The sequence below is a fragment of the Bidens hawaiensis genome, unplaced genomic scaffold (assembly GCF_021521415.1).
Source record: "Bidens hawaiensis isolate Kalapana, Puna unplaced genomic scaffold, B.hawaiensis_p1.1 tig00007998_1, whole genome shotgun sequence".
In the NCBI taxonomy this organism is placed as follows: Eukaryota; Viridiplantae; Streptophyta; class Magnoliopsida; order Asterales; family Asteraceae; genus Bidens; species Bidens hawaiensis.
In genome coordinates this window covers 30,852-58,657 of record NW_027491560.1, presented here as the reverse complement: position 1 = coordinate 58,657, position 27,806 = coordinate 30,852, and the positions used below count along the sequence as shown (strand labels likewise).

Sequence of the window (27,806 nt, the reverse complement as noted above, 5' to 3'; positions counted from 1 at the left end):
GTTGATTTAATTGTTGTACCTTTTGGTTGACATGATATATATGGCTTTTCATTTTTGGCAAATATATTGGACCAAAAGGGCATTCGATTTGTTTTGTTAAAGTTTATGCACCGGCCAACTTTCTAATTAGGGCAATGGTATATGTTTGGACTATGGAACTATAGCCTAAAGGTATGAAGCTATGGGGTATACATTACTAGTGACCTCTAATGGTGCTGACATGGCATAATTAATGATCGGTCTCACTGAAAAATCGTGCCCTCTTCTAATGTCTACTAGTTACGGGGGCTCCCTAGGCTAGACAACTAGATCCAATCATTTCTTTTTCCTTTTCTTTTATGGTGGAGAATGATGAAGAATAAAATATGATATAGGTTGAATGGTGGGGTTTAAGGATAAAGGAAATGTTGAGGTGACGCTAATGTGACGAATTATCTAGAATAGTGGAGAGTAAAGTATAACACATAGTCTAAAGATGAAATAACCAAATAGTAAATACAATATGGAAAAAGTTAAGGTCGATCACAAATTGTGTGTGTGTATAATCATAGAGATATCAACGTTAACATGTTTTGAATTCTATCTGGTTTATGACTAATACTTGATAAAAAAAATATTTTATAACTAGTTTTACTTTTAACTTTTTTTTAAACATCAAAATATATTTTTTATAGTAAAAGACAAGTTAAGTGTCAATTCACCATCTTTTTATTAATTTACCTAACAAAATCAATAAAATAACGTACTTGATGATACAAATAAGACACAAGAATGGAATAATTTTCCAAGTAATCAACAAAAGTAGAAAATCTTCTCCAAATGTACATGACTGGACATATATAGAGAACTACTTCTAGATCAAATAATCATTACATGAGTGCCCATTTACATTATTATTACGGAAATATAATTCAAATATGCAAGTACATACCCTAAACCACTTCTAGATCCCATTGGGTGCTAAAAGCTGTCGAGGATAGAACCCGAAAACAACTCATGATAAGTTGAAAAATGCATAACTATATCGCCTACCCCACCTTCCTTAGTGAATATAGAACCAATATATCAGTGTGGTTCTTGAGGGCTAAATAGGCCAAGAAGAAAGCAAAACTGGGAAATAAAATTAATTTATGTGTTTGTGTGGTTTATAAACGTTACTGTACTTTCTGAGCTCTGGATGTGCCCGCCGTTGGATTGACCATAATGCTACCGAGGAGGATGATAACCACAGGAATGACAGTTCCAATGTAGTATACACTCGCATATGAAGCGATTGTTTCGTCCAGATTTAGTACCTGAAAAGTAAAATGGATATATATGATATATGTGAGTGAATTAAAAACGTGTTTGGATGTGTATTTTGAAAATGATTATTTGATATATGAGTAACTATAACAAAATAAATAAAGCATGATGTATTGCTTTAAGTTGTAGTAAACTAGTAATTGAATATCATTTGTTTGAAATACTCTAGTCAATCTAATAAGGAAATAAACTAAAAAGGTTAAAATATTAAATTTTTGAAGCATGCCAAATCATTTAAAGATGTTTTTTTTTAATATATAATGGTTATTTTTCTCAGTTGTATCATATATAAGAGAAAATCTTTAAAAACTAGGGCAAACAAGTAATTTCAGTTTTCCTCATATAATAAATTTTGTTTTGATTGTTAACAAAAATGATTGTTTAACTTCTAGATAATGAGATATATAGTTAGTATTGCATAACACAATTCCAAACACCCCAAAATGTCTGCATCAAGTTGTTTGAGACTCAATTCAGAAAAAGAGAGGTTGACTTTCATTTTTTAAGGTCAAACCAAAGAATGTAATTATACTTTATAGAGAATTTAAAGTATAAAAAACCATTAACAATAACAAAGAAAATAATCATATATACTTACCATGAAACCAATAGAAGAGTAGGTTAGAACAATAACCGTGTAAGCAAAATTTGTGAGCATAATCATCTTCCTAAGCGAACAGTTTTTACCCGAAACAGATTGTTGCCATCTGTAAATGACTGATTATACACAAAACAAAAACTTATAAGTTAGAAATTTAACCATGAATGTAATTAATTATCAAGAAAGAATGATTAGTACCTTTTGAACCAGAAATCATCAAAGCAGATTGAACAAAAAAGATAATGTACCCCGGATATAAACCCTATCAAAGTAACAAATATATATAAACTTTCCTTAATTATGTAAATTAACATAGTTCTTATGCATAAACATAAGATAATGTTTACAATAGTAGGAGAACTAATCAAATAAAAGTTACAAACATAAAGTTATGAGTTACCCAAAATACCGATGTGTCGAATAAAAAGTTTTACAATGGTTTGATTACAGAAAAATTGTCTTGCATAACCCAGAAAATAAAGCTGTTGTATGCTGGAAAGGATATTGACTTATGTTTTACATCAAACGAAAACCGTAAAAACGAATACCGATACTGGTTCTAATATACCAACACCGGTGCCTATGTTGTTCAGTTAGTCACGGTACCTACACTCGTATCATTTACGATATTAAGAACGTTTCATTTTGAATACAACTCCGTTTTAAATAAAACTTATATTGGAAGTCGGAATGTTGAAATTAAAACTAATTACAACCATGTACTTAGGTGGGTCTTTTTTTCTTTTTTTTTTAAGTTAACGAAAACAACGCATTGGTAAAATTACTAAAGGTTAGACGGTTAAAGGCATATATTATTTAGAATATAAGAGAAAGTATTAAAAACTGTTCAAAAAACTGTTCAAAAAACTGTTTGGTATTTTATGAATATATAATGCAAATAAAATCTTACATGCCATACGGCACTAACAGTCTGCGTTGCTAACAACTGAAAGAAACCAGGTTTTTTCCCCTTCTCAACAAGCCTGTCATAAACATCTGAATACACACATAACATGCACACATACATAAATATATACATAATATATAAGTGTAAAAGTACAGAGTATTATTATGTAATTAGAAGAAAAGTAATTAAACTCACAATGTCTAAGCCATGTGCTAACATGTATATTCCACACAAGTGGTATCTCTACTGCACTCTTTGCAAATTCAACACCCAAAATATCAACATTTTTTGCTCCCCGCCATTGCGCTGTAGGCGAATCAGAATCACTCCATCCACTGAAACCGAGTCCCGAAAGAATCATGGAAGCTTCTGAGACCGACCATATGAAATAATATTTCCAACGCGCCGAAAAACTGCACAAGAACTGGTACTTAAACTTCTCAATAAATCCCCATCTGTTGTAAACGGGGTCACCGATTCTTGATATTGTATATCGCGGGTCAAGGTATAAGTACACACCCATACACAAACCAGCTTGAAGAATAGCTTTTATTGCTGCCGCAAAAGGTGATGGTTTAGGCTTCTCAGTCTTCTTCCAAATCTGGTAATATAGTTAAAAAAAATAATTTAAAAAAATTAAGCACTTTTCAAATTTAAAAAAAAAATAAAAATAATAGTTGTCTGTTTTGACTCGTTGATTTACTGACCCCTTTCCCTTCTGTCCAATCTAAATAATCCTGCATTTCGAAAACGGGGCCAGCGAAGTGGCTTCCACAACAGAGACAATATGCCACATACTCTATGAAAGAGGGTAAGTTAACTAAGCGAGTTCTCTTCTGGGAATCGCGTAGACGTTTGTTTTTGAACATCCCGTCGTTGTAATTAATGGTGCATGATATCACTTTTAATGTTATCACCATCATGGATCCTGCATAATATGATATGTAACATACAAATCAATTTCTTTAAAATGTAATAATAAGTTGTTTAGGATTATAATAAGTTTATAAAAATATGAAACATATGGCATTAATTAAAATGCTTACCAGTAGCATCAATACCTCCATCCTTCCATAAATCCCCACTCATGTAGTACACATGGCTACATGTTTGTCAACATTTCATAATAGTCAATATTTTTATGAACCATCAAAATATTTAAATAAAGCAAATATGTGTAAAAACTAATTTTCATAATTGTAATCGTAAATATAGATATAAAAAGTGATAAAACTATAATCAAATAACAATAGCATACAAATTTTTTTATAAAAAACGTTAGTAATTAAGGCTCCCATTAAGTTATTAAATAATTTAATAGTTCTGTAATGATATTCATCCTATATATGTGTGTGTGTGTGTGTGTGTGTGTGTGTGTGAGACCTATTGGTTCATAATAATCCATACTAACAATTTAACAAACGACACTCCTAACTTTTACATTCGTTGCCAAGGAATCCCTATAAGGCTATAATCATCACCGATTTACAAGTAAATCTCTAAAGATTACATTTGTGGGATTGCCAATGACACCAAAAATGAAATTGTCAACATATATTATTATCGGCCAATAGGTCATAATTTGGATTAATAAAATCCAATTTGCCGTAAATATATAACGCATGAAAACAAGGTTAAAACAAGTAATGTTATAAATCGCGTACCATCCGATGAGATAACCCATAGCCAAGAAGAATGTAATGATGCCACATTTTCTCCGACAGATCTCCATCGACCCGTAGCTGATTAATATGAGAACAAGGAAATGCAAATTGGAAGAGAGGCCAAACGCGAGGTAGGAGAGCACAGCGCCCGTTGAGGCAGCGTAGAGGTGTTTTGCAGTCGGGCCGCCAGGGACAAAGCGGTGGAGGAAGCTGACAGGAATTGTGGCAACAAAACATAGAAGGAATTGGAAAACCGGACGCGTTACGCCGATCATAGACGCCATTTCTTCCATGTTCATGTCCTTGATCTTGTCTAGCAAACACGGACACATGATGAATGAAAAAAAACACAGAGAATCAAAAGACAAAATTTGGCAAAGGTAGTTTTTTGTTATAGATTTAGATTTAAATTTAGATTTAATTTTGGGAAACAAACGGTTGGAAAATTAACACTAAAGGTGAGACGTGGTGGTACATGATTAGTTATGTATTTATATATATTGGCTGTTAAAATAAAGTTAGTTATAATTTATAAAGGAGGGAATGTATAAACTATAATGTTGCATGAAAAAAACATAGGTGTGACATTTTACGAGCCAAGTCAGGATTAAATTGAACTCGGATTATGTCTTTGCAAGAACGCATTTTACAATATTATGAAAAAACTAAAGCGTTTGGTAATATATAAATCTTTACGTTATAAGCGTAATATAGCGCAAAATTACAACACTATTCGTGTAACATAATAATTCCTAGATTAAAATATAAAGTGATTAAACATGTCACATTAAAATTTTGTGTTGGGTAGTATAATTTGGATAACATTAAAATTTGGGTTTAATTAATACTGCTTTATCCGGCGCGATGCGTCGGGCAAGTCGGTAAACTCAATTGTTGTTGGTCCTGGAGTTAAGGCGGTAAATCGAAGTGAATTCAATCCGTTTCGGTTACGTGAATTATCGTATCAAAACTAAAACAAAAAAATATATAAAAGTTGAGTTGGACCAATTGGGTGGCATCGGTCCGTAAAATCGGGCGTTGGCAAAACCGAGCATTGTCGATCCTGAGCGTTAATGCGGTAAGTCTACGCAAATTCGGTTGGTCCCCACCACATTCGTTACGGTACCAGAACTAAAAAAAATAAACAAAATTGGTATACAGTCGGTTTTCATTACGGTACCGGAACGATGAGTCTACGCAAAATAGGTTGGTTTCCATCACGTTCATTACGATACCGTAACTAAAACAAAAACGAATTTGACTTCCAGTCAATTTTCGTTATGTCCATTACGATGCTGGAACCATAACAAAAAAAATGAGTCGATGCAACCAAAAAAAACAAACATATTTTGGAAAAATAAAACAATAAAATATTCAAAATAGATTCTTAAAGCAAAAAAAAAAAAACAAAAAACAATAAAATATTCAAAAAGTTTCTTGTGGCACCGACCTACCACATTTACTTCTATATAGATAATCGTTTACAAAGAGTCGAGCGTAGCCGCCTACTCATTTACAACCGAGCTATAACTGAGCCTTTTTTAACGAGTTTCGAGTTGGTTGAACAGTTCCAAAAGAATGGTACATTAATTGTTTATATAAAAAGTCTAACCTAAATTTAATAGAGTAAAATCTCTAAACTTGTAAAAATATTTAATAAAAGAATAATTCAGGAATAAATAACAAAAATAATCAAAATAAAAAAATCACTTCACCTAAATTTAGTATATTAAAGTCACTAAACTTAAGTTTAATATGGTTTTAGTCTCTAAACTTATAAAAAATTACTTAACCCAGTTTCGAATTGTAAAAAAATATTTATATAAAATAATTTGTTACGTTTAAACTTGTTATCGAATCCGACTAGTACTTATTTTGATACGCCATAGCTTATTTTAAAAAAAAATATCAATGACCGCGTGTAAATCATATAAACATTGTATCATGTATCAACTTCATAAATACATAAGGTACGGCAGAACACTTATCAAGCTCGAGCAAGTTGGCTAGGCGTGCCACCTATACGATAACATTATCCCGATCAAGCAAGAACAAGCAATGACCCTAGGCTAATGAAGCCACCTATTTTATAATTTACAAATGACATATGCTGCTTAAATAGTTAAATCAACTCGAGAAACAACGCCTCCTGCTTGCTAGTCAAACCGAGTTCATTCAAGGTCAACTCACTTTCGCCATCACTGAATGCACGTCGAGGGTATGGTCTCACCTGTGTCAAAACATTACAGTACTATGTTAAAAAAACATCAAAATAAGATTGTATAAATAATAACAGATGAGTGATTACCAATCTGTATGTGCTAGGTTTGGCCATTCTGCAAATATCAATGAAGTCAAAAAGATGCTGCCAAGATAATAGAAAAATAGTTAATTTAAGGTATAACTGCATAAGTATTTTAATCACAAAATTCATGTCATCATTACTGCAGAAACCATACTTGTAATTTATCAGTTTTTATAAATCGGCGCCCTCGACGGCTTCCATCTGGCATCCGCACGAGAAGGGTGACCGCATTGTTATCATCAGATGCAGGTTCCTGAGGAAGTGAAGCTTCTTTGGCTGCCAGCTGCCTCTCTGTTTCCTGCGAAAAGAAACAAAAGAAAAGGCTTGAAAACTATACCGAAATCTTTTAACAATGGCAAGAAACAATCTTGAAAAATATATGGAATCTTGGAACAATGGCAATAAACAATCTTGAAAATTATACTGAAATCTTGAGCAGTTAATGCGGAAAAATATCGGATATCGGTCAAGGACCGATATCTGAGATATCGGTTATCGCGGTGAGATATCGGTGGGATATCGGGAATTTTAATATCATGTAAAATTCATATATATAGCAATTTAACACTAATTATTCAGTATAGTCTCCTATCATTAACAAATTAACCATTTGCAACTTGCAAAAAACACTAACAATCGTAGCAAGTAAGAAGTGATTAAGACTTAAAACACTAACATTGAACACTAAAAGTTGATAGTTAAGACGTAAAACACTGATATCGTGAATATCGGTGATATATCGGTCAAATATCAATCCAATATCGGTCAAATATCGGTCAATATCACTGATTTATCGATACCGATATTTTAATTGATATTTCACCAAGGTATCGATAACCGATATATCACTAATATATGGGTGATATATTGGTGTTATCGACTGCATAGACTGAAATCTTGAAACAATCATGAAAATGATATAGATTTCTAGAAAATGTCAAGAAATAACCTTGAAAATTATACGAAAATCTTAAAACAATGACAAAAAAAAAAAAAAAAAAAACCCTGAAAATTAAACTGAGATCTTGAAACAATGGCAAGCCACCAAAAAAATCTTGAAAATTACACTACCTGTTCTTGCTCCAGCTTTCTCTGTTCTTCTTCAATAGCAGCTTCTCTGGCTGCTTGTTCTAGTAACTCTTTTTCTTGGTCAGCTTGCAACGAAGCAAGATATTCATCATTCTGCAAATAAACAGTTAAAAATCATATGATTTTGTCTTAGAAAAATTAAGTGTGTTACTTAGTGTATGCCGACACTTTAGCCTTTGGGGTTTACCTGTTGCTCCCTTATTAATCTTTGAGCAGTAAGAGAGGGAGATGGAGGACGTGGGGTCGACCTAGTGTATGGCCGACCAGTTCTACCCGAACTATTTCGCGTATAACGGCTTCGTGTATTCGGTACGCGATATCCAGCCCCCGGAGGAACTCCACCAAACATTGCAGCCTCAAGCATGACCGCCTCATCGTGTTCTTCAGACGAAATACCTCCCCACTTCCAACAAACAATCAACAAATAAAATAGGAAGTAATAACAAAATGAAACTTGATATTAGAAAGAAAGCAAGAGATATACTTCATCAGGATGATTCACATTTTGCTGCTGTATGGGAGCCGATGGTGCGTTCGAGTTCGTGCGTCTAGTCCTATGCCTAACTAGAGGTTGCTCGTCTACATCTTCGGTTTCATCCTCGACAGACGAGCTCCCGACACCTAGCCTACAGTTTCGTGTCACTAGTATTCATGGTTTAATGAAATGATAATAGAAGTATATGCAAAACAAAATAGTAAATAATTCTTTACCGTCCATTTGACGATGCTAATGTCTCAGGTTCTTCAACCTCGGTCAACTTAGAAGCTCGTGTTTCCGATGGTCCTGCTTCAGATTCTAGCTCCCCAAAGGCCTTCTCGTGTTTCTAAAGAATGTTTTATCAATAATACGTAATTGTTAAAAAAAAAAAAAAAAAGGAGGTGGTGGATTATATTGGTCAAATGGCGTCCGGTGTGTATTTTTTAGTTACTTGTTACAAAACTCAAAACTTTATTAAAAAATAATAAAAAAAAGTGCTTCAAGGGCAACCTGAACCAACCCATTTCGTACCGCACAAGAACTTACCACATCTGGTCGACTGGTTTCAGCCTCGCGTTTAGAAGCCTCGATTGCAGCTTGGATCATTTCCTCTTCTATGCCATAGTCAGGTAAGTTACTAATTTCAGGAGCACTTGGGCTCACACGTGTGTCATGTGACACGTCATTATTAGTACCACGGGTCACACAAGTTTCAGGGACGGTTTCTGGTAAAGAGTCGGTGACATTATCAATGGAAGTAGTTGCAGGGTGATGTGATTCATCTATGTCCATAAAATCCTCGAGTGGAGCAGCAACATTTGTTTCATGCCTGCTGAGAAAAGAAATTAACAAAAAATAAGTTTATTACTTTATTATCTACTGAATCCGCTTCTGAAACTTAACATAATGTGTATATATTATTAGAAACTAACATGTTTGTATCTCCTTCAGTAAAATAAGAATTCACAGCTTCATTGAGACCACCACCATGCTCCTGATAAAGAAAAATATGGTTTAGCACCGAGCAATAAAAGAATATCAACGAAAACAGAAACGAACTTGCGGAAACTCAATCGATGCATTATATAATGGCTGTTGGAGTAATCTATAATTCTATATACCAGATTCATATTCATTTTAATTGCCTAACTGTTTCAATCACAATATTCATTTTAAATTCTATAATTTATCCAAAATTGCTGCATCCAGCAAACTGTAGTGTTATTTGGCATTTGCATTAAATGATTCCTGAAGAAGCACAAAGCATGATGATTCATAAAGTCAATAAATTCAAAAGTTCATATCAACTGCTACCAATTGTAATCAGCAGGGCCGCCGTCTGGGAGGAGATACAAGGCTTGGCTGCCGTCTAGGACCCATTCTCGGTGGAGGCCCGAATTTTTTTAAAAAAATTATACTATATATTTATAGGGGTGAGTTCATTGGGAAACCACGAAAAAGTGGGGAGCCGGGAACCATGTTTTTACAGGTAAAAAGTTCATTAAAAAATTGTTTTTACATGTAAGAAACCCATTTTAACATACTTTTTTGGGGATATTTTGCATATAAACACATTTAAAAGCCATTTTAATAAATAAAAAAATTATTTTAAAAAAGGGTTAAAAACCTGTTTTAAAAGTGAAAAAAAAAAAAAACTCTTTCAAAAACACATTTTTTATTCGAATGCCTTCTACATGTGTTTATATACAAAAGCTCAAAAAAAATATATGAAAAATTGAATATTTTTACATGTAAAAATGAGTTTTTTTATACGGTTTTTAAATGTAAAACCTATGCAGCCAATCATCATTGGTATCTCGGTTATCGTTCCTCGTGTGAAATATCGGTCAGAATATTGGTACCAAGAATATCGGCGTTATTGACCGATATATCACCAATATTCCCAATATCAGGGTTGTAAGTCTTAATTTTCAACTTTTAGTGTTTAATGTTTGGTGTTTTGAGTCTTAATCAGTTCCTACTCGCTACAATTGTTAGTGTTTTGTAAGTTGCAAAAGGATAATTTGTTAATAGTAGGAGAGTATATTGAATTGTTAGTGTTAAACTATTATATATATATAAATTTGCATGATATTAAAATTACGGACATATCTCATCGTGATAACCGATATCTCTATTTTTCCGCATTAACTGCTTAGATTACACCTTTTTTTAAATAATAAGTAACTAATAAATCCATATCATCATCAAATACCTAAAGTAATAACATTTACATCAATCTGAGATTCTAAATGTATCGAAATCAGCTTTAATTCATCATAAGCACAAAAATTGATGAAATTAATTAAAATGAGCAATTGGGTATAATATAATATATTATTACCGTGAGTTTTTGGATAGCAATAAGTTCAGAGGAACCGGTGATACTAATGAACGTATCGATTGATTCTCGATCAGGTGTCGCCATTGAAGATATTTTGAAACTGGGTTCGGAGAATTTGTTGGTGTGTATTTATATATATGTATATGTATGTATATATGTGTGTGTTGAAGAAGATGATGAGAGTAAAAAAAATTAATTAACGGAGACGATGGGGTTCCGTTTGTGATTATTATTATTATTATTATTAACATTGCGTGTAATTGATAATGTGTAAACTTTTATATGTTCGACCCTTGAAAGTTTTATTGTAGTACTTTTTTACCCTTTAAGTTTTCAGGGGTAAAATGTTTGCAGTCTGCGAACCACATCTGCAGGCATTTGTATAAGAAGAGGTGGACCAAACCTCTACAGTCTGCAAGAAGAAGACTGTTTGTTTTTAACGTCTATAGACTAGTAAAAGAAACTGGTGGTGGTGTCTGAACTGTGATAATGGGTGGTGGTGATGGATTGTGGTAGTGGTAGTAGACGATGGTGGTAGACGTGGTGGTAGGTTGTGGACGGTAGTGGTGGCGGACGGTGGGTAATGGGTTTGCGGTGGTGGTGGACGTGGTGGTGGGTGGTGGACGGTGGTGGTGGGAGGTGGATGGTGGTCGTGGTGGTGGGTGTTAGTAGGTAATAGTGTTTAACCCTCTGTAGACCTTAGAAGTTGATGGGCAAAGTCTGCACCAAGAAGAGCTCAGGCGGACTTTTTTTAATGAAGCGTCTTCGAAAAAACAATTTGCAGATGGTAGTGTCTAGTGCGTCGCAGACAAAAGAGCATACGCATGCCCTTTTTAGAAAATCAAACAACACCTGTGTAATTTAACCACCATGAAGAAGAAGAAGTGTTCTTACCCTCATCGTGTACGTTTCAGAGATGCAAGCAATTTATGTCGAGCACCAAAGGGCATGTAGATATGTAAAGATAGACGTGACTTGTGAGCGATTTATATTGAGTACCGAAGGACATGCAGATGAGAGAAGTTTTTATTGTTTACGTATTGAATATGTTTAGTGGATTGTTTAAAAGGTTATCAAGATATGACGAGTTGACTTTCAAACTGAAAAACTGGAATTTTTTTTTCGTATATAAAATTGGAATTGTTATTCTTTTTTGTAAACATGGGGGCTAAGTGTGTAAGCGGAGGTCTTTATTCTGTTGAACATAATATGGATCCGTTAATATACCGTCAACAAGTGTTAAGAGGATCATCAAATTAAATTTTGCTTGCATTGATAACCTTGTTGTGAACTATAGAACAAAATAGTAATAATCCGAATACATGTATTAAGATTAAGATAATGAACTTTAAAAGCCATAGTTTATGCCAATAAATAAATTATTGGAGTCATATTCACCTTAGTGTTTTGTAATAGTGATTATTTTTCATTATGACCTTAATGATTAAAATTGATAAGAAGACAAGTTGTTACTAACAGAAATAAAAGACAAACACCTGTAATATCATTAATATGTATCATGACTAGGTTAGAAAATATATCTTAGTAGAATTACAAACATGTAAAATACGCTATTATTTTATATCAGTTAAATATAAAAATAAGTAACAGTACAAAACAAACTTTTAAAAACAAGCCAATGACCAGAAACATTGGATCAATCGAGTCTAGTAAATAACCCGATTGACGCAACTCAGCCACTCATTGTTGTCACTTCTTAGCAAGCCTAAAGAACGAGCATGCGAAACTTGTAATATACAAGTGTAAATAGGGGCGCTATAAGATGATAAATAAAAGTACATGGGCCAAATAAATCATATTAGCATAGTACATAGACTATACGGTTACATATTTTATTTTGTTTTGTTTTGCTCGGTGCATCTCCAATGTTGCACGCTTCTGTTCTGGATTTGGTTTTTGTGTGTTTTGTTGGATGGACAAGCAAAGACTTAGCCGTTAGATAACATTCCACGTGTTGTGAAATCAACATCTTTGTATGATCAGCAAATGTGTCTTTGGGTATCTTGGGCCTTTTGGGTATCTTGGAGGAGGAGATTAGCATCTTTTGGCGTGTAATATTTAACAAGCATAGTTGTATCATGTATATTAAATAGTGTTAAAAATCAAATAGAGGATTAAAGCAAGCACAATTGACTATTTTGTATGTGATTTTATTTATATATATTGAGAGAGGAAAAGATAGACACTTTCTAAGATTTCGATTGCTAGTTTTTTTCTTTCAAATTGTTGGGCCGGATTATTTATCAGTTAATTATAATTGTTACTTGTTTGGACTTAGGCCCAATTTATCAATTAAATAGACTGTTAGGCCCATAAAATCACCAATCTATTAAATGCTCAAACCCGTTATTTTGTTTATATTTTGACTTTTAGATCATTTTTAAATCTTTCATATAAATTCAGACCCTTATGTAAGCATAAAACAATATAAAAAAAAAATAGCATGCCCCCGGATGAATAGGGTTTGACACGGCTGTGGATCCCCGTATGAGGTGAGAGTTGAGCCTGCTTAATTATTAGGTTGAAGTTCTATAAGCTTCTTGTAATTCTCTATAATAGGTTAGTTATGATTGAATGTGTAACTAATATTAGATTAGTTGGGAAAACATATATTTTGATGTTTTACTTATATATGCTAGGTTAAAAATACGAATTTGGATAAACTTAATTGAAAAAAAATATCAATTATATTATGCTTTAGAAAAATGTAATGATATTATAAAAAGTAAACTTATTTATAATACATTACATTTTTCTAAAACATTATTTGAAGGGTGGCCTATTGTATTTTAGAGGTTATAAAAGCAATTTACAACTTATTAATTCCTCACTAACGTAACAAAATAACGGAGCTACTCATTAGTCATTAGGCCTATTAGCATAACTTGTTCATTACTTTATCAATCATTTATTCGAGTGGCTGACTTCCTGACAACAAGCAAGCCTTGATATATCTCTTTTCACATAAGTTGTTTACAATCACAAGTTTGTTAAATATATGTTAAGTCTGACCCAATTAAGTTAAGGTTGCATAAATTTGTTTGATATAGATGATGTTATCACCTTAGCTCCTTGTTTTTCACATTCAGTTTACTTGATTTTGTGCTCCTTCTTGGGTTCTCGTTTCTGTTGCCCCTGTCTCTAGAACACATATACACACTTTGGACCATATAAACACTTTTTGACACAACGTGGAACACTTTGTGACCAAACATCTATTAAAGTTCCAAATCCGCTACCAACCTTCAATTTTATTGCCAAACTTCAACGTCACTACTAACCTATAAAGTTGATTTAACGGGAAAAAAATGGATAGAGTAAGGGAGTTAATGAAATAGATAAAAATGACAATAAAATGAAACACTTAGACCATTCGCTATGAGGCGTCTTTGGGCCTGAAAACCGCCGTGGAGCGCTAAGAATGGGGCGTCCAGGGGGTGGCTTCATGAAGACCGACACTATGTGTGTGTGTGTGGGGGGGGGGGGGGTTGGGGAGGGGGGGAGTGGGCCCACCTTCTCTCATACATACACATACATATATATGCATACATATAATGAGGCGTTAAATGAGCTTTAAACCACAACGGGACGCTATAGAGAGGACTTTTGATGTCTTGTTTCTTAGGTGACAATGACATAAAGGGGCTTTAAAGCCCCGCCATAATAAAGAGCCTTATAATTAAATTGCATCGAAATGCATGAAGTTGGTAGTATTTGAGCCATTAAAAATGAGTTAAGAGTGCTGACTAATGTCCCAATTTAGTCCAAACCTTTGGTCAATGCACTAGCATCAACCAGGCACCTGTTTTGGGTTTCCATAATAGGAAACTACATCCCTGTTTTAGAGTTATGCCACCTCATCTTGACCTTAATTTTGATTACACACTTTTTAAACCTTTTTTAAGTGGGCCCCAATAGATCTGTGCAAGACAGGTAGGACCTCTGATGAAGCCCATATAACACTTGTTCAATCCAATGCACTTAAACTACAAATCACTCTTTTTTGCTGTAATATGCATTAAACAAAGAGATTAATTAACCATAATAGATGTTTAGTTGTCAGTATTATGTGTTATACATTGTCCAACCTCAGTCCCTTTTTCCACACCTTATTGCATTCTATTTTTTTCCTTTTAAGTATTTGGAGAATCAAATCTTGGTGTTAATGATACGGAACCCATCCAAATACACGCATAGTTGTATGGAGCAACCAGATAAAGGCAAGCGGACAATTTTTGTTACGTCTGGAGTTATATGACCCATAAATATAAATGTTTTTTTACTTGATTACTTTTCCCCATAATTTCATCATTTTGATTGATTTAATTTCAATGTAACAACCATGATTTAATTTCAATGTAACAACCAAAAACAAGTGATCTTCAATTTCATTAATTAACGTGTTTATTTAGTTATAAATCTAATGGTTGAGGATTCTAGTCTCGTGAATATGTAGATTTATGAGTAGTATTAGAGAGTGTGTTAGCTGTTAAAAAATTACAATTCTAGTCCATTAGTTTTCATTTCTCAAGATTTGGCAATACTCGACAGAATAAAACTTACCCTATACAGAGGGCCGAATATATCATAAATTTACCAACTTCTCTCTTAAGAAGTGTAACCTTTTTATATGAGTTAGAAACTACAACGGTAGAAAAAGACTTTTATGTAAATTATGAACATGGATAGTGAAATCATACGTATCACGAAATCACGATCTAGATATGCAAAAAAAGAATAAACTAAAACAAACTATAATCATCCATTCAGGAAAATTCCGTACTCATATATGAATCAATGACAATTCGAGAAAAAAAAGTGAAAAACAGACGAATTTAGAGATTTATCTTGTTTTTCATGATAAGGAAAAACATGACTTGTCACCAACTCATGCAAATTATTAGTTGTCACATTACTTTTCTTGATTATAGTATTTAATTCTTTAGTCGCATGTTTGAATAAACAAGTTGCTAGAATTTCGCTATAACAAAAAAAAAATCGTGCATTCGCTCTTTCCACTCTGTAACAAATCAAATTTTCTCCTGAAAGGTATTTTTTCTTGTTTTCTATTTTCGCTTGTGCATCGTTAAAACTTAAAACACAACGGATTGTCATATTTTATTACCAATACATATGCTATTGTTTTTTTTATTTCTAAATTTGATTATATCGAAACAGAAGGTAAGCGGGCAACAAACTGATACATATGCATAAAGACCTGCGTAAAATACGCCTACATGGTTCCCAAGTTACGTAACGGGTTGCCACAAACTGGACATAATTGAGGGCCAAGAATGACATGAATCTGGAGCTTTGAATTTCAAAAAATGCTTTACTATATCTCAAAGAAAAAACAATTAATAATTAATTAGTGGAAGTCAAAAGGATTAAAGTTTCTGGAGTTTAGAGCTCACTTTCACTACAAGACATGTGTTAAAACGTAAAAGAGCAGACAATGGTTACACATACCAATACTCTTGTTCTAGCTTCATTTTGCAGCTCTCACATGGCATGCATATACATATACTCTTTGTCATCTCACACATGCACCATGCACGTGCAAACACAGTGGTTTACACTGGTTATTGGTCATTGGTCAAGTTGGTCATACCAATATACAGTTACCTACCTAGTAAAATAACTCGTGGCTCAAAAACAACACAGCTTGTGTGTGGTGCTCTATGTCAAATTTGACTAGATTTGTTGATGTTTGGAAAGTAATTTAATTTGGCAAATTTGCTATATGTTTATGCAAATTTGCATCCAAACGTAGTTGTAGATAACGAATAGCGGTTGATAATGACAAGCTATCTGTATGCTATGTTGCAATGTAGCAATCATGGTTATGGATAAACCAAGAGCAAATTTTTTAATAAATTAAAGGGTTTTCATTCACGAAATTAAGTTTTTACGGTGGAATTGGTGGAGCTTGGCTATGCAATTAATATGGAAAAATATCGGATATCAGCAGTGTTGTAAAAATCGCTAGTCGCTAGTCGGGCGGTGGGGTTGGGACTGATGATTAATCGGATCCAACTTTAATGTATAACTTTCAATTTTATATATACAGGCACACATTTTTATAATTTTTAATTTTATACAACCATAAACACATTTAGGCAGGAAATTAGCTTGAATCTTGCCGGAAACTGCTAGTTTTTTATAGAATCTCGCCGAAAACCGCTAATTTTGGTCTAAATCTCGTCAGAAACAGCTGATTTTGGTCAGAATCTCGCAGGAAACTTTTGATTTTGGCCGGATTTGACAATTAGCCGATTAGCCCAAAGTTAACCAGTGAATTGGGGACTAGCGATTAATCGGCGCCTAGTCGGGATTTTTGCAACACTGGATATCAGTCAATGACCAATATTTGAGATATAGGTTATTGCGGCGGGATATCGGTAATTTTAATATCATACAGAATTTATATAGCAATTTAACACTAGCAATTCAATATGATCCCCTACCATTAACAAATTAACCTTTTGCAACTTAAAACACTAACAATTGTAGCAAGTAAGAACTGATCTTAAAACACTAAAAATTGACCATTAAGACAAAAAAAATTGATATCGGGAAAATCGGTGATTGATATATTGGTCAAATATCGGTTCAATATTGCCGATATTATCGAAATTGGTGATTGATATATTGGTCAAATATCGGTTCAATATTGCTGACATTATCGGTACCTGCTAGAGGTCCGATAACCGCTATAGCACCAATATTGACTGCATAAGAGCTTGGTGGAGTTTGGTTGACAAAAATGCCTAAAAATTTTTTTGATACTTATTGAGTCGCCATACATCAGGTTGCGGGTAACTCCCTCTTCGCAACATTGCGCGCTATCTTCGCTACCGACAACCGAGCATCCAAACACTCCTGGAATTTGAATAGAAGTTGATAGGTTCCTTACACCTTCCTAAGAATATATTAGAACAACACAAATTGGTTTGGTAGAAAGAATCTGGCGCCAAATCAATAGTGACGCAATTAAGATTATGAAAGTGGATATAGATAATAATCTAATACATAGGTACAGCTAATGAAAATCTAGGATGACATATAAAGATCAAAAAAACAAACAAACAAGCACAAGTGTTGGAATGAAGTAAAAGAACAACATTTGTTTCAGTTTAATGTCATAACATATATATATATATATATATATATATATATATATATATATATATATATATATATATCAAGAAAAGAGTATTTAACAAAGATACTGGCAAAGATTTATAGTAATAGTTAAAACTCTGGGATTTTAGTATTTGTTTTAGTTATCATCATTTTGATGATTGGCTTCATACTTGGAATAGTCAATAAAGATTCTATCTGCCTCTTATCTTCTAGAATCTAGGGAAGCTAACTTATTAACTTATTTCTCAATTGATCTATTTTCTAAGTTCTAACACAGCTACACACAAAGATGATGCAATACCACTCGTATATTGGTAGTGGGAGACATATAGTTTCTAAAATAAAAAAATAGCGTAGATTCGACAAATTTATACGTTTTCTTTAGGTTAAGATTTATGTGGTCTAAAAGGTCGAGTAATAAAGGCGAAAACCAATTTGGTTCATACTAGGTTTCGTCAGAGTGGATTTGTGTGAAAACGAGTCACTTAAAAAAATGAATTTGGTCATGGTCAAAATGGGGTCGGGTTGAAAAATTACGCTTTAAAAAGCCAATTTGGTTTTGATCAAAACGGTTTAGGTCAAAATTTGTTTAGGCAGAGTGGTGGTCAAGCAGGCTGTAATCGAAGTTATCAATACGATGTCAAATGTTGTATATAAAGAAGTGCATATGAAGAAGCATTTGTAATACATTTTTAATATAATTATGTTCTTAAGCTTACCTTTAAAATTTTTAAAGAAATTATTTGTTTTAAATAATTCATTATATTAATTTACACATTGAAGAATCCCGAGTAATACACGGATTCCAAAGCTAGTAGTTTCTAAAATATAAAAATAACCTAGATTCGACAAACTTATACGTTTTCTTTAAGTTAAGATTTATGTGGTCTAAAAGGTCGAGTAATAAAGGCGAAAAGGGAGGAACATGTAAACTTCATGGAAATTGAATGCATAGCTTAAGTTGTAATCTAAAGATGCTGTTCACAACAAATGGGATGGTCTGAAGACAGAAGATGATGATTATTATTATTATTATTATTATTATTATTATCACCAACCACTTGTACAGCTTTATGAGGAACTAACTGTACAAAAAGTGTATTATTATTATTATTATTAAAATAGTTCCAACTTCTGGCATGTCTATATAAATACTTCTCCTCGTGTATACACTCAAATACATTCCACAACCATTTGCTTAATCTCTCTCATCATCAAATCATCATCATTTTTTCCATCCAATTCTAGTTCCTTAAGTCAGTCTCTCATTGGCTTAACTTTTGATACATATTAAATAAATATGTGGTCTGTAAGTGTATGCATTGCAGCCACACTTGTGTTGGCGGTTGCGAGTTGGCTTTACAGGTGGCAACATCCCACGTGTAACGGAAACCTTCCACCCGGGTCAATGGGTTGGCCGTTACTCGGGGAAACCATAAAGTTTTTTGCTCCTAATCCAACATGGGACACGCCTCCTTTTGTTAAAGAAAGAATGAAAAGGTGATCATATATTCATATGATCATATGATTATGAGCTGGTTAACATATGGCCCATATGGAACATATTATTGTTATATTATTTTATATGATTCTATTGATTGTATTCTAACATAAACTATTGGAATGCAGATACGGGTCGATATTCAAAACTAGTTTAGTAGGGAGGCCTGTCATAGTCTCAACTGATGCAGATCTTAATTATATGATATTTCAACAAGAGGGTCAACTGTTTCAAAGCTGGTATCCAGATAGTTTTACAGAAGTGTTTGGGAGGCAAAATGTAGGGTCTTTGCATGGGTATATGTATAAGTATCTCAAGAACATGGTGTTGTATTTGTTTGGGCCTGAAAGCCTTAAGAAGATGCTGAATGAAGTGGAACATGTGGCTGCAAGAAACTTGGAGAAATGGGCTGGGCTTGAATCTGTGGAGTTGAAGGAAGCAACTGCAAATGTAAGTAATATGTAACGATAGTTAATGACTAAATGCTCATAAGCCTAAAATTATTAACTTTTTTGTTTCTTGCAGATGATATTTGATTTAACTGCAAAAAAGTTGATAAGTTATGATCCGAAGAAGTCGTCTGAGAATCTAAGGGAGAGTTTTGTAGCTTTTATACAGGGATTAATATCCTTCCCTTTGGATATTCCTGGAACAGCTTACCACAAGTGTCTACAGGTACTAAAACGAGTCGGGTTGGGCCGGGTTGGATTAGCGCTAATTATGATTCCAGAAACAATATTTTGTAGAATAATAATAATAATAATAATAATAATAATATACGAGTTAAACGATTTAGGAGGTTTCTGTGTCATTTGTTCCTCATTTTAGCAGTTTTTATAACTGGCCCAATTGGAATAAGCGCGACCCAAATTGACATATTCATGAGTCATAAGTAAATGCATCGAAAACAATATTTTGTAGGATAATAATAATAATATAAATATACAAGTTAAACGATTTAGAAGGTTTATGTACCATTTGTTCCTCATTTTAGCAGTTTTTATAATTGGCCCGTTTGGAATAAACGCGACCCAATTGACATATTCATAAGTCATAAGTAATGTATCGAAATTTCCACCTACGAGGCTACTACTAATTTATGGTTTATTGTCTTTAACTTAATCAGGGAAGAAAGAAGGCGATGACAATGCTTAAGAACATGCTGCAAGAAAGACGGGCTAATCCTAGGAAAGTCAAAACTGATTTCTTTGACTACGTACTCGAAGAACTCGATCGAGGTGATACGATCTTAACAGAAGCAATTGCACTGGACTTGATGTTTGTACTGTTGTTTGCAAGCTTTGAAACAACTTCACTAGCTTTAACTGTAGCTGTCAAGCTTCTGAGAGACAATCCGCGCGTATTGCAGGAATTAACGGTATTTAATTCAAAATTATTTGCTCCTAATATTTTTCGGCCCGGTTAGTCGCCTTATGCTGCTACTACTGTATGCAGGAAGAGCATGATAATATCCTAAGAAATAGAGAAAATAAAGAGTCTGGACTTGCATGGAAAGAATATAAGTCGATGACATTCACGTTTCAGGTGCGTTGAATAATGAATATAAAATTGTGAGTAATATAGATTTCACTTGCGAAAGTATTCACTTGTTAATAAAACTACTTGATGTTGCAGCTTATAAATGAAACGGTCCGTTTGGCTAACATAGTGCCAGGAGTGTTCAGAAAGGCGCTAAAAGATATCAAATTTAAAGGTAGCAAAACAACTTTTTTCTTTTTTATTTTTTTTAACTTATAAATAATAAAGTTGGATTTATGCAGGCTACACGATTCCAGCTGGTTGGGCGGTGATGGTATGCCCGCCATCCATTCACTTAAACCCTGACAACTATAAGAATCCACTAGAATTCAATCCGTCGAGATGGGAGGTATGCATACTTAAATCCTAAGTTTATCACTTTATATGCAAATATGCATACTGTAAACTGCAAATGTATACTTATGATTCTTATTACTTAACCGTGTTTCGAACAGAAAATGGATCAGAAAGGTGCATCGAAGAATTTCATGGCGTTCGGTGGTGGTATGCGGTTTTGTGTTGGAACAGATTTTACTAAAGTCCAAATGGCAGTTTTTTTGCATTGTTTGGTTACTAAATACAGGTAAAATTGTAAAAACATAATAAAATCTATATGTTTATGAACTAGAGATACTAACATGTTTTTTTTTTCTAATATTGACAGATGGAAAACGGTTAAAGGAGGCGATATTGTACGAACACCGGGCTTACAGTTTCCAAATGGCCTTCATGTTCAGATGACTAAGAAAGACAAACAGAATCAAGATCCAACATCAAAAAACTAGACACTTTTCGAACAGGATTTGTATTTTGAGGTTGCAGAAGAGCTTACAGTGGACGGTAGGCTCGTATTGTGTAGAAATTTTGGGAAAACAATCACAATGTTCCTGCATATTTTGCGCAGGATCATCATCATGTAAAGCTAGATGCTTTTAATGTGCCTCAGTATTAGAATATGTAAGTTTTACAAAAGAAATGAGAAATGTACAATGCTCTATATGGCACTGTTGCAATATATATATATTGTTTTACTCGTGTTCTTCTTAGGCGAAAATAAACCGAACAGCTTAAAATGAATAAATGATATAAAGATCACGCAGGAGCGAGAGCGTAAGTTAACTGGTCACCTAGATAATAAGACACTAAGATGCTGAAGTAATAAAAGAAGTAGATAAGTAAACATTGGCCCCTGCTAAAGTCAACCAGTTGGTAGTTGAAATGGTTACGGTTAATCAATTCATGTCAATTGTCTGTCATAAACCGTTTAGTGAATTGTTTTCGTTTATTTGATAAACCGTTTAGTGGATTGTTTGTAAACCGTTTGGTGTGAAGTTTTCATTTATTTGATAAACGAGCAGACGTGAACGAATATTTTGTGTTCATTTAATTAAACGAATGAACATGAACACATCGTGAACGTTAGTTTATGCTCATTTATGTTTATGTTTGTTTACTTATTAACAGAATATAATTAGATACTATTTGTATTTTACAAATTATATCACCCTGATACGTTTCATTTTCATTCATTTATGTTTGTTTGTATTCGTTTATGTATTTTCATATATGTTCATTTGTGTTTGTATACGTACGCATGTTCATACATGTTCAAACACCTTTGATCCATTGTGTTCATATGTGTTCGTGAAATGTTAGTTTAGATTTTAAATGAACGACATAAATGAGCACAAACATGATCATTTTTTAAACAAACAAGCATGAACACAAATATTTGTCCGATCAATAAGTGCTTGTGTTCGTTTAAACTTACATAAACAAACACAAACATGCCCTTGTCTATGTAAATATATAACCAAATCAATGCTTCATTTGTTTCATAAAAATGGTGCATTATGTTATCGACGAGCCGGAAAATAAATGTAAGATAATATAATATAATATATATATATACACACAAATATCTAAAATCTCATGTATCAGAGTTTGTTACATGTACAAACCAAATATCATACCCTAACTACATATAAAAACATAAAATTCACAACCAGAAAACAATAATAAGAATCATGTTAACAATCGCCTATGCGGAATAAAATAAGGTAAAATCATTCGTTATTATCACACCGCCATCTTGAAGTCGGAACACAGCTCAAGTAATGGCACCAGCTGCAACGCTCGTTCCCATTTTCACCTTTGAAAAGCATCACCAGCCCCACAGTAAACCTACAACACATTTCTGCTTAATTTAATTTTAACCGTTTAATCCTAGTAAAAACAGAAATAGTTGTTAAACAAAGCTTACCCGACAGCCAATAAAACGACAGACAGAAGCCAAAACACATATTGGAAGACCGTGTACTTTGATTTGCTACGCGCTTCAACAAGAAGATTATGACGCTCTTGCCAAGAAAACTGCGGCCGGATAAGCAGTACACACCCGAGAAGAAAACCCGTCAAGAAACCTCCAATATGTGCAAAGTTATCAACATGCGGTAGCATCCCGACAGCCAAGTTAACCAAAATTATAATAATGAGTGTAAACAAAGCTGCAGCCTACAAAAAGAAATATAAAAATTAAATAAAAGTGTTACCTAACATTAAATGTATAATATGTTATATATATATATGTTACCTTATTAGCATAAATAGTCCAATTGGTAAGAAGCTCGGACAACATTGCTCCAAGAAGTCCAAAGAGAGCACCCGAAGCACCAACCGAGATATTATCGGTTATAAAAAGACCAGATAATATACTCCCACCAATGCCGGCAAGCATGTAGAGTATCCCAACTCGAACTGTCGTATTAATGCATTAATCAATCAGTAATCAAAATGTTTATATGTTTATGTGAAAGTTAATAAGGAAACGTACCGAAACCAAACTGTTGCTCGAGACGAATTCCAATGAAAACCAAGCTTAGCATGTTTGCGAGTAGATGAACAACTCCGGCGTGCAAAAAGATGCAAGAGACTAGTCTCCATGCTTGATGATCATCCACCACTTTATTCCACTCTAGAGCTCCCAATTTTTCCAATCTATAATAAAAATTAAATAACAATAAGACCCAAATGCCAAATCAAATCACAAACTAAAAGTAGATCATGACAAATACAAATATATATAACCGAAAAAAATGAAATTTTTCATAAAAATGTCTATTTACCAAAAAAAAAAAACAGATTATATTCAAGAACAATCGTTTAGAATTTCGAATAATCGATTATGAGAACAATTGTTGTAAAAAACCGGCGTAAGCGCCGCCAATTTATCGCTAGTCGAGACCCACAGACTAGTCCCAATTAATTCGCTATTTGGTCAAAATTGGTACATGTTATAATATGTTTAATATCCAATCAAATTAATCCCAATTAATCTCTAGTCCCTACCAACCCCACCGCCCGGCTAACGAGTTCTGCAACACTGATTACGACTTAACTAACAAATTAAACCAAACCGAACCGATTCGAACACATTGAAAGCTTACGTGGAAGAAGAAGGACCAAAGAGTGGATTCTCCTTAAGCGGCTGAAACGAAAGTCTAACCAAGAAACTTAGCAACACAGTCTCCATCAAGACTCTCATCATGGTTCTTGGGGCAGTCATTCACAATCATGATAACAACAAACATAGCCACGTTGGCGACAACAATCATGGGCACGAGCCAAGAAGTCCATTGCTTGTCGGATGACTGCTCGTAGTAGTGTGAAGGTGGTGCGAACTACAGAGGTTAATCGGATCGGACTTTAATATATAATTCTCAGTTTTATACACACACAAACACATTTTGGCCGGAAATTAGCTACAATCTTACTGAAAACCACTGTTTTTGCTGGAATCTCGCCGGAAACCGATGATTTTGGTTGGAATTTATCCGGAAACCGTTGATTTTGGTCGGAGTCTCTCCGAAAACCGCCGATTTTGGCCGGATTTGATTGTTGACTGATTAATTGGCTTATTAGCAAAAATTAATCAGTGAAATGGGGACTGGCGATTAATCAGGGATTAGTCGGAGCCTGATCGAGATTTTTGCAACACTGGCCCTAGGAAAAATCATACCGCCGACTGCCACTTGACAATCATTGTGCCAACACATGAGCAAAACTCTCTGGCGTAACACACTGTGGGACGAAACCTAAGTGGGCTCTGGGTTCGAACTGACAGCCTTTACACAAGACCTGGCTCAAATCCTTTATTGTCAATATCCACCTAAAAATAACACAAGTGGGATTTGAACTTGAATATTTGCTTTATAATTTGAATTTAATATTTAATACACAAATCATCAAAATAAGCATTTCATATGTCATAATGTCAATGCCAAATATCTCAAAAATAAATATTTGACTTTTAAAGTTTGAATAAGAGCATTCTCATTTAGTTTTCTATCCTTATATTCATATATTAAATAATATTTTTTTATATTTTTTTCATTACAACTTTCTCTCTCCACCCTATAATTTACAAAACAATCACTAGCTTTTTCCCAAATTTACAAAAAATCAATACATTTTCTCTCTTTATCCTATAATTTACACTCACAACCCCACTCTATAATTTACAAACCCTCCTCACATAATTTGAAGGAATGGGTTAGGAATGATCTAAGCATGTATTGTTTAGAAGATAAAGTTGGGCACGTAGATATCTAAATGCGGATTCCTCGTATCGCGTGGACAACTCAGATTAGCGACACGTGGATGAAAGTTGGTGGTCAGACCATTTTCGTGTGGGTAATTTGAGTTGTCCATATGATCGGTAGAATTCGCAATTAAGTATAAGATAGAAGACTTTATTTTCTAAAGAGTACATGCCGTTTAATTTATTATAGTTAAAATATTATATTTTGGTGATTTACTCTTTTCTTAAAGTCAGTCTAATGTACCTCTAATAATACAACACTAATTTTTAGGGGAAATTCCTCAAATAAGTATTTATGAATAAATTTCTTGTTTGTTTTAGGTACAATTTACAAAAATTTCATAAATAGGTATTATAATCTAATCGTGACGAGTAGTTTGTATAAACCAATTAGAACTTGTCATGTGTCCTTAAACTAACCGTAACGAGCACGTTCGTTAATCAATTACTCGTCACGACTAAATAAGTTTCATGCCTCGTAATCAACGCCCACAAGTAATTCATAAGTACTTTAGTTGCAGCGATTAGTTTACCTGGTTTACATTCTCTACACGAGTAGTTTATTAGTAGTTAACTCGTCGCGACTAGTTTAACTTTATAATCTACTCGTCGTGACTAAAAGACTCATCAATTACTCGTGGGCGTTGATTACGAGGCATGAAACTTATTTAGTCATGACGAGTAATTGATTAGTGAACGTGCTCGTTACGATTAGTTTAAGGACACGTGGCAAGTTCCAATTGGTTTATACAAAAATATTCATCACGACTAGTTTATAATACCTATTTCTAAAATTTTTTGTAAATTATACCTAAAACAAGAAATTTGTTTTCATAAATACTTATTTTGGAAATTTTCCCCTAATTTTTATAACGAAACTTGAGTACTTGACATCAAAGTTATGGCTAACTTTAATTTTCTTTGTCAATGACAAGCACATTTGTGTAATCATTCAAACTTTGCATCCACTTTTCGTTCGGTCTCTCTCACAATAATAGTTATGATCGAAATGAGCACCGCGTATTCCTTCTGAATGAAAATAAGTATAAATTTAGAATAATTATATGAGTGTGATTGCCCTTGTCAAAGAAATTAAAGGTTAAGACTTGGTTATATTGGCAATGAGTCATGATTTGAGTTATTATGAAACTTGGTTGTTATTCTACAAAATTATTCATATAATAATTTATTTACTTTTTAAGAAATTTAGTTTTGTACGTAAACATATATAAATATAAGAAGACAAGAGACGGATAATTAATAACACACTATATATGTGATTAAATGTCCTTTTTCTTAGAATACCAAATTTGATAGAAGTGTGCTGTGTTAGTTGAACAATCGTATGGTTCTTTTCGTTTATTAAATACTAAATTTTGTTAAAATTGATATAAGTCGTTTAAAATTTTATCTTTTCGTTTATTAAATATTAAATTTTGTTAAAATTGATATAAGTCGTTTAAAATTTTAACATTAATGTACACGTAATGTGACGGCAAGAATAATTAGGATGGATGACCTGTGAAACCAGTATCAACAGTCTGACATCGTCTATCTTAATAAGATATAAAATTCTTAGTCAATGATATTTTATCGATGTTCCAAGTTCTTTCACCCCCTTTCAAATTAGACCCGACACTCCAACATAGGTGATATTGTCTATGGGAAACTAATTGACGCTTAAGTGTAACATATTATAAACATTTCACATGTTATGCATGCCAAGCATATCCACATGTTATGCCTTAACTTTTGACAGTTATTCATGTTAAGTTTAATTAAATTGCATGTTACAAATGTTTATAGCTTAATATGTTTTGAAGTGCAACATGCATTTTTTTATTAGATACATGTGTTATATCTCGTTGTATGAGTGACTTTCCTTAAACATTGTTTACGCCATAAAACACTCTCAACTAATTGCTAAAGTTGGTTAATATACATGTACCTAAACCGTGCCCACCCGCACTTGCATATTCAGTACTGGTATCGGCACCAGGTTTTAGGAACTCGATATTTACGGGTACATGTATTTCGGTACTTGATCCCTTTTGGAATACATTGAATCTTATTAGGAGGTCCAACCCGTGCATATCTTCAAGCGGGCATTTCAGTACTCGGTAGTCAGTACCTATTTGATATTATGGTTTACTTGGGAATTATGGTCTATTGGTTTTAATTTTTGGTTTTGGTATTTTGTTTTGGTTGTGGTTTTATAGTATATTGAATACCGATACCGTACCGGTACCCGTACCAATTCAGTACTCGTCGTGCATTGGTACTCAGACCAATTTAACTTAATTATT

At 33.5% G+C, this 27,806-nt stretch overlaps 4 protein-coding genes across 5 annotated transcripts; 1 reads left to right on the top strand and 3 right to left on the bottom strand.

Annotated features, from left to right (window-relative positions):
* Window positions 1–761: 761 nt before the first annotated feature.
* On the bottom strand, window positions 762–4,969 carry LOC143636561 (lysophospholipid acyltransferase 1-like). Its single transcript, XM_077104128.1, has 8 exons — window positions 4,478–4,969; window positions 3,860–3,915; window positions 3,521–3,741; window positions 3,009–3,414; window positions 2,817–2,902; window positions 2,105–2,168; window positions 1,904–2,022; window positions 762–1,295 (listed from the first exon to the last, which is right to left on the bottom strand). Exons 1-8 carry the CDS (start codon window positions 4,807–4,809, stop codon window positions 1,155–1,157), a joined length of 1,425 nt encoding a protein of 474 aa, XP_076960243.1. The 5' UTR covers window positions 4,810–4,969; the 3' UTR covers window positions 762–1,154.
* Window positions 4,970–6,455: 1,486 nt separating this feature from the next.
* Window positions 6,456–10,777, bottom strand: LOC143636560 (plant UBX domain-containing protein 8-like). Of its 2 annotated transcripts, none has more exons than XM_077104126.1 (10): window positions 10,694–10,777; window positions 9,282–9,343; window positions 8,896–9,181; window positions 8,583–8,695; window positions 8,356–8,497; window positions 8,059–8,274; window positions 7,854–7,964; window positions 6,937–7,080; window positions 6,786–6,842; window positions 6,456–6,707 (listed from the first exon to the last, which is right to left on the bottom strand). In XM_077104126.1, the coding sequence occupies exons 1-10, from the start codon at window positions 10,775–10,777 to the stop codon at window positions 6,600–6,602; spliced, it is 1,323 nt and encodes a 440-aa protein (XP_076960241.1). In that variant the 3' UTR covers window positions 6,456–6,599. The 2 variants fall into 2 exon arrangements, with proteins under 2 accessions (XP_076960241.1, XP_076960242.1); XM_077104127.1 differs by having other exon boundaries at window positions 8,896–9,178.
* An 8,383-nt stretch (window positions 10,778–19,160) lies between these two features.
* LOC143636563 (cytochrome P450 87A3-like) lies at window positions 19,161–21,685 on the top strand. Its single transcript, XM_077104130.1, has 9 exons — window positions 19,161–19,360; window positions 19,490–19,811; window positions 19,887–20,036; window positions 20,488–20,739; window positions 20,817–20,906; window positions 20,997–21,075; window positions 21,143–21,249; window positions 21,356–21,483; window positions 21,565–21,685. Exons 1-9 carry the CDS (start codon window positions 19,161–19,163, stop codon window positions 21,683–21,685), a joined length of 1,449 nt encoding a protein of 482 aa, XP_076960245.1.
* Window positions 21,686–22,876: 1,191 nt separating this feature from the next.
* Window positions 22,877–24,547, bottom strand: LOC143636559 (RHOMBOID-like protein 2). Its single transcript, XM_077104125.1, has 5 exons — window positions 24,347–24,547; window positions 23,734–23,897; window positions 23,494–23,657; window positions 23,164–23,414; window positions 22,877–23,084 (listed from the first exon to the last, which is right to left on the bottom strand). The coding sequence occupies exons 1-5, from the start codon at window positions 24,463–24,465 to the stop codon at window positions 22,967–22,969; spliced, it is 816 nt and encodes a 271-aa protein (XP_076960240.1). The 5' UTR covers window positions 24,466–24,547; the 3' UTR covers window positions 22,877–22,966.
* Window positions 24,548–27,806: the final 3,259 nt, after the last annotated feature.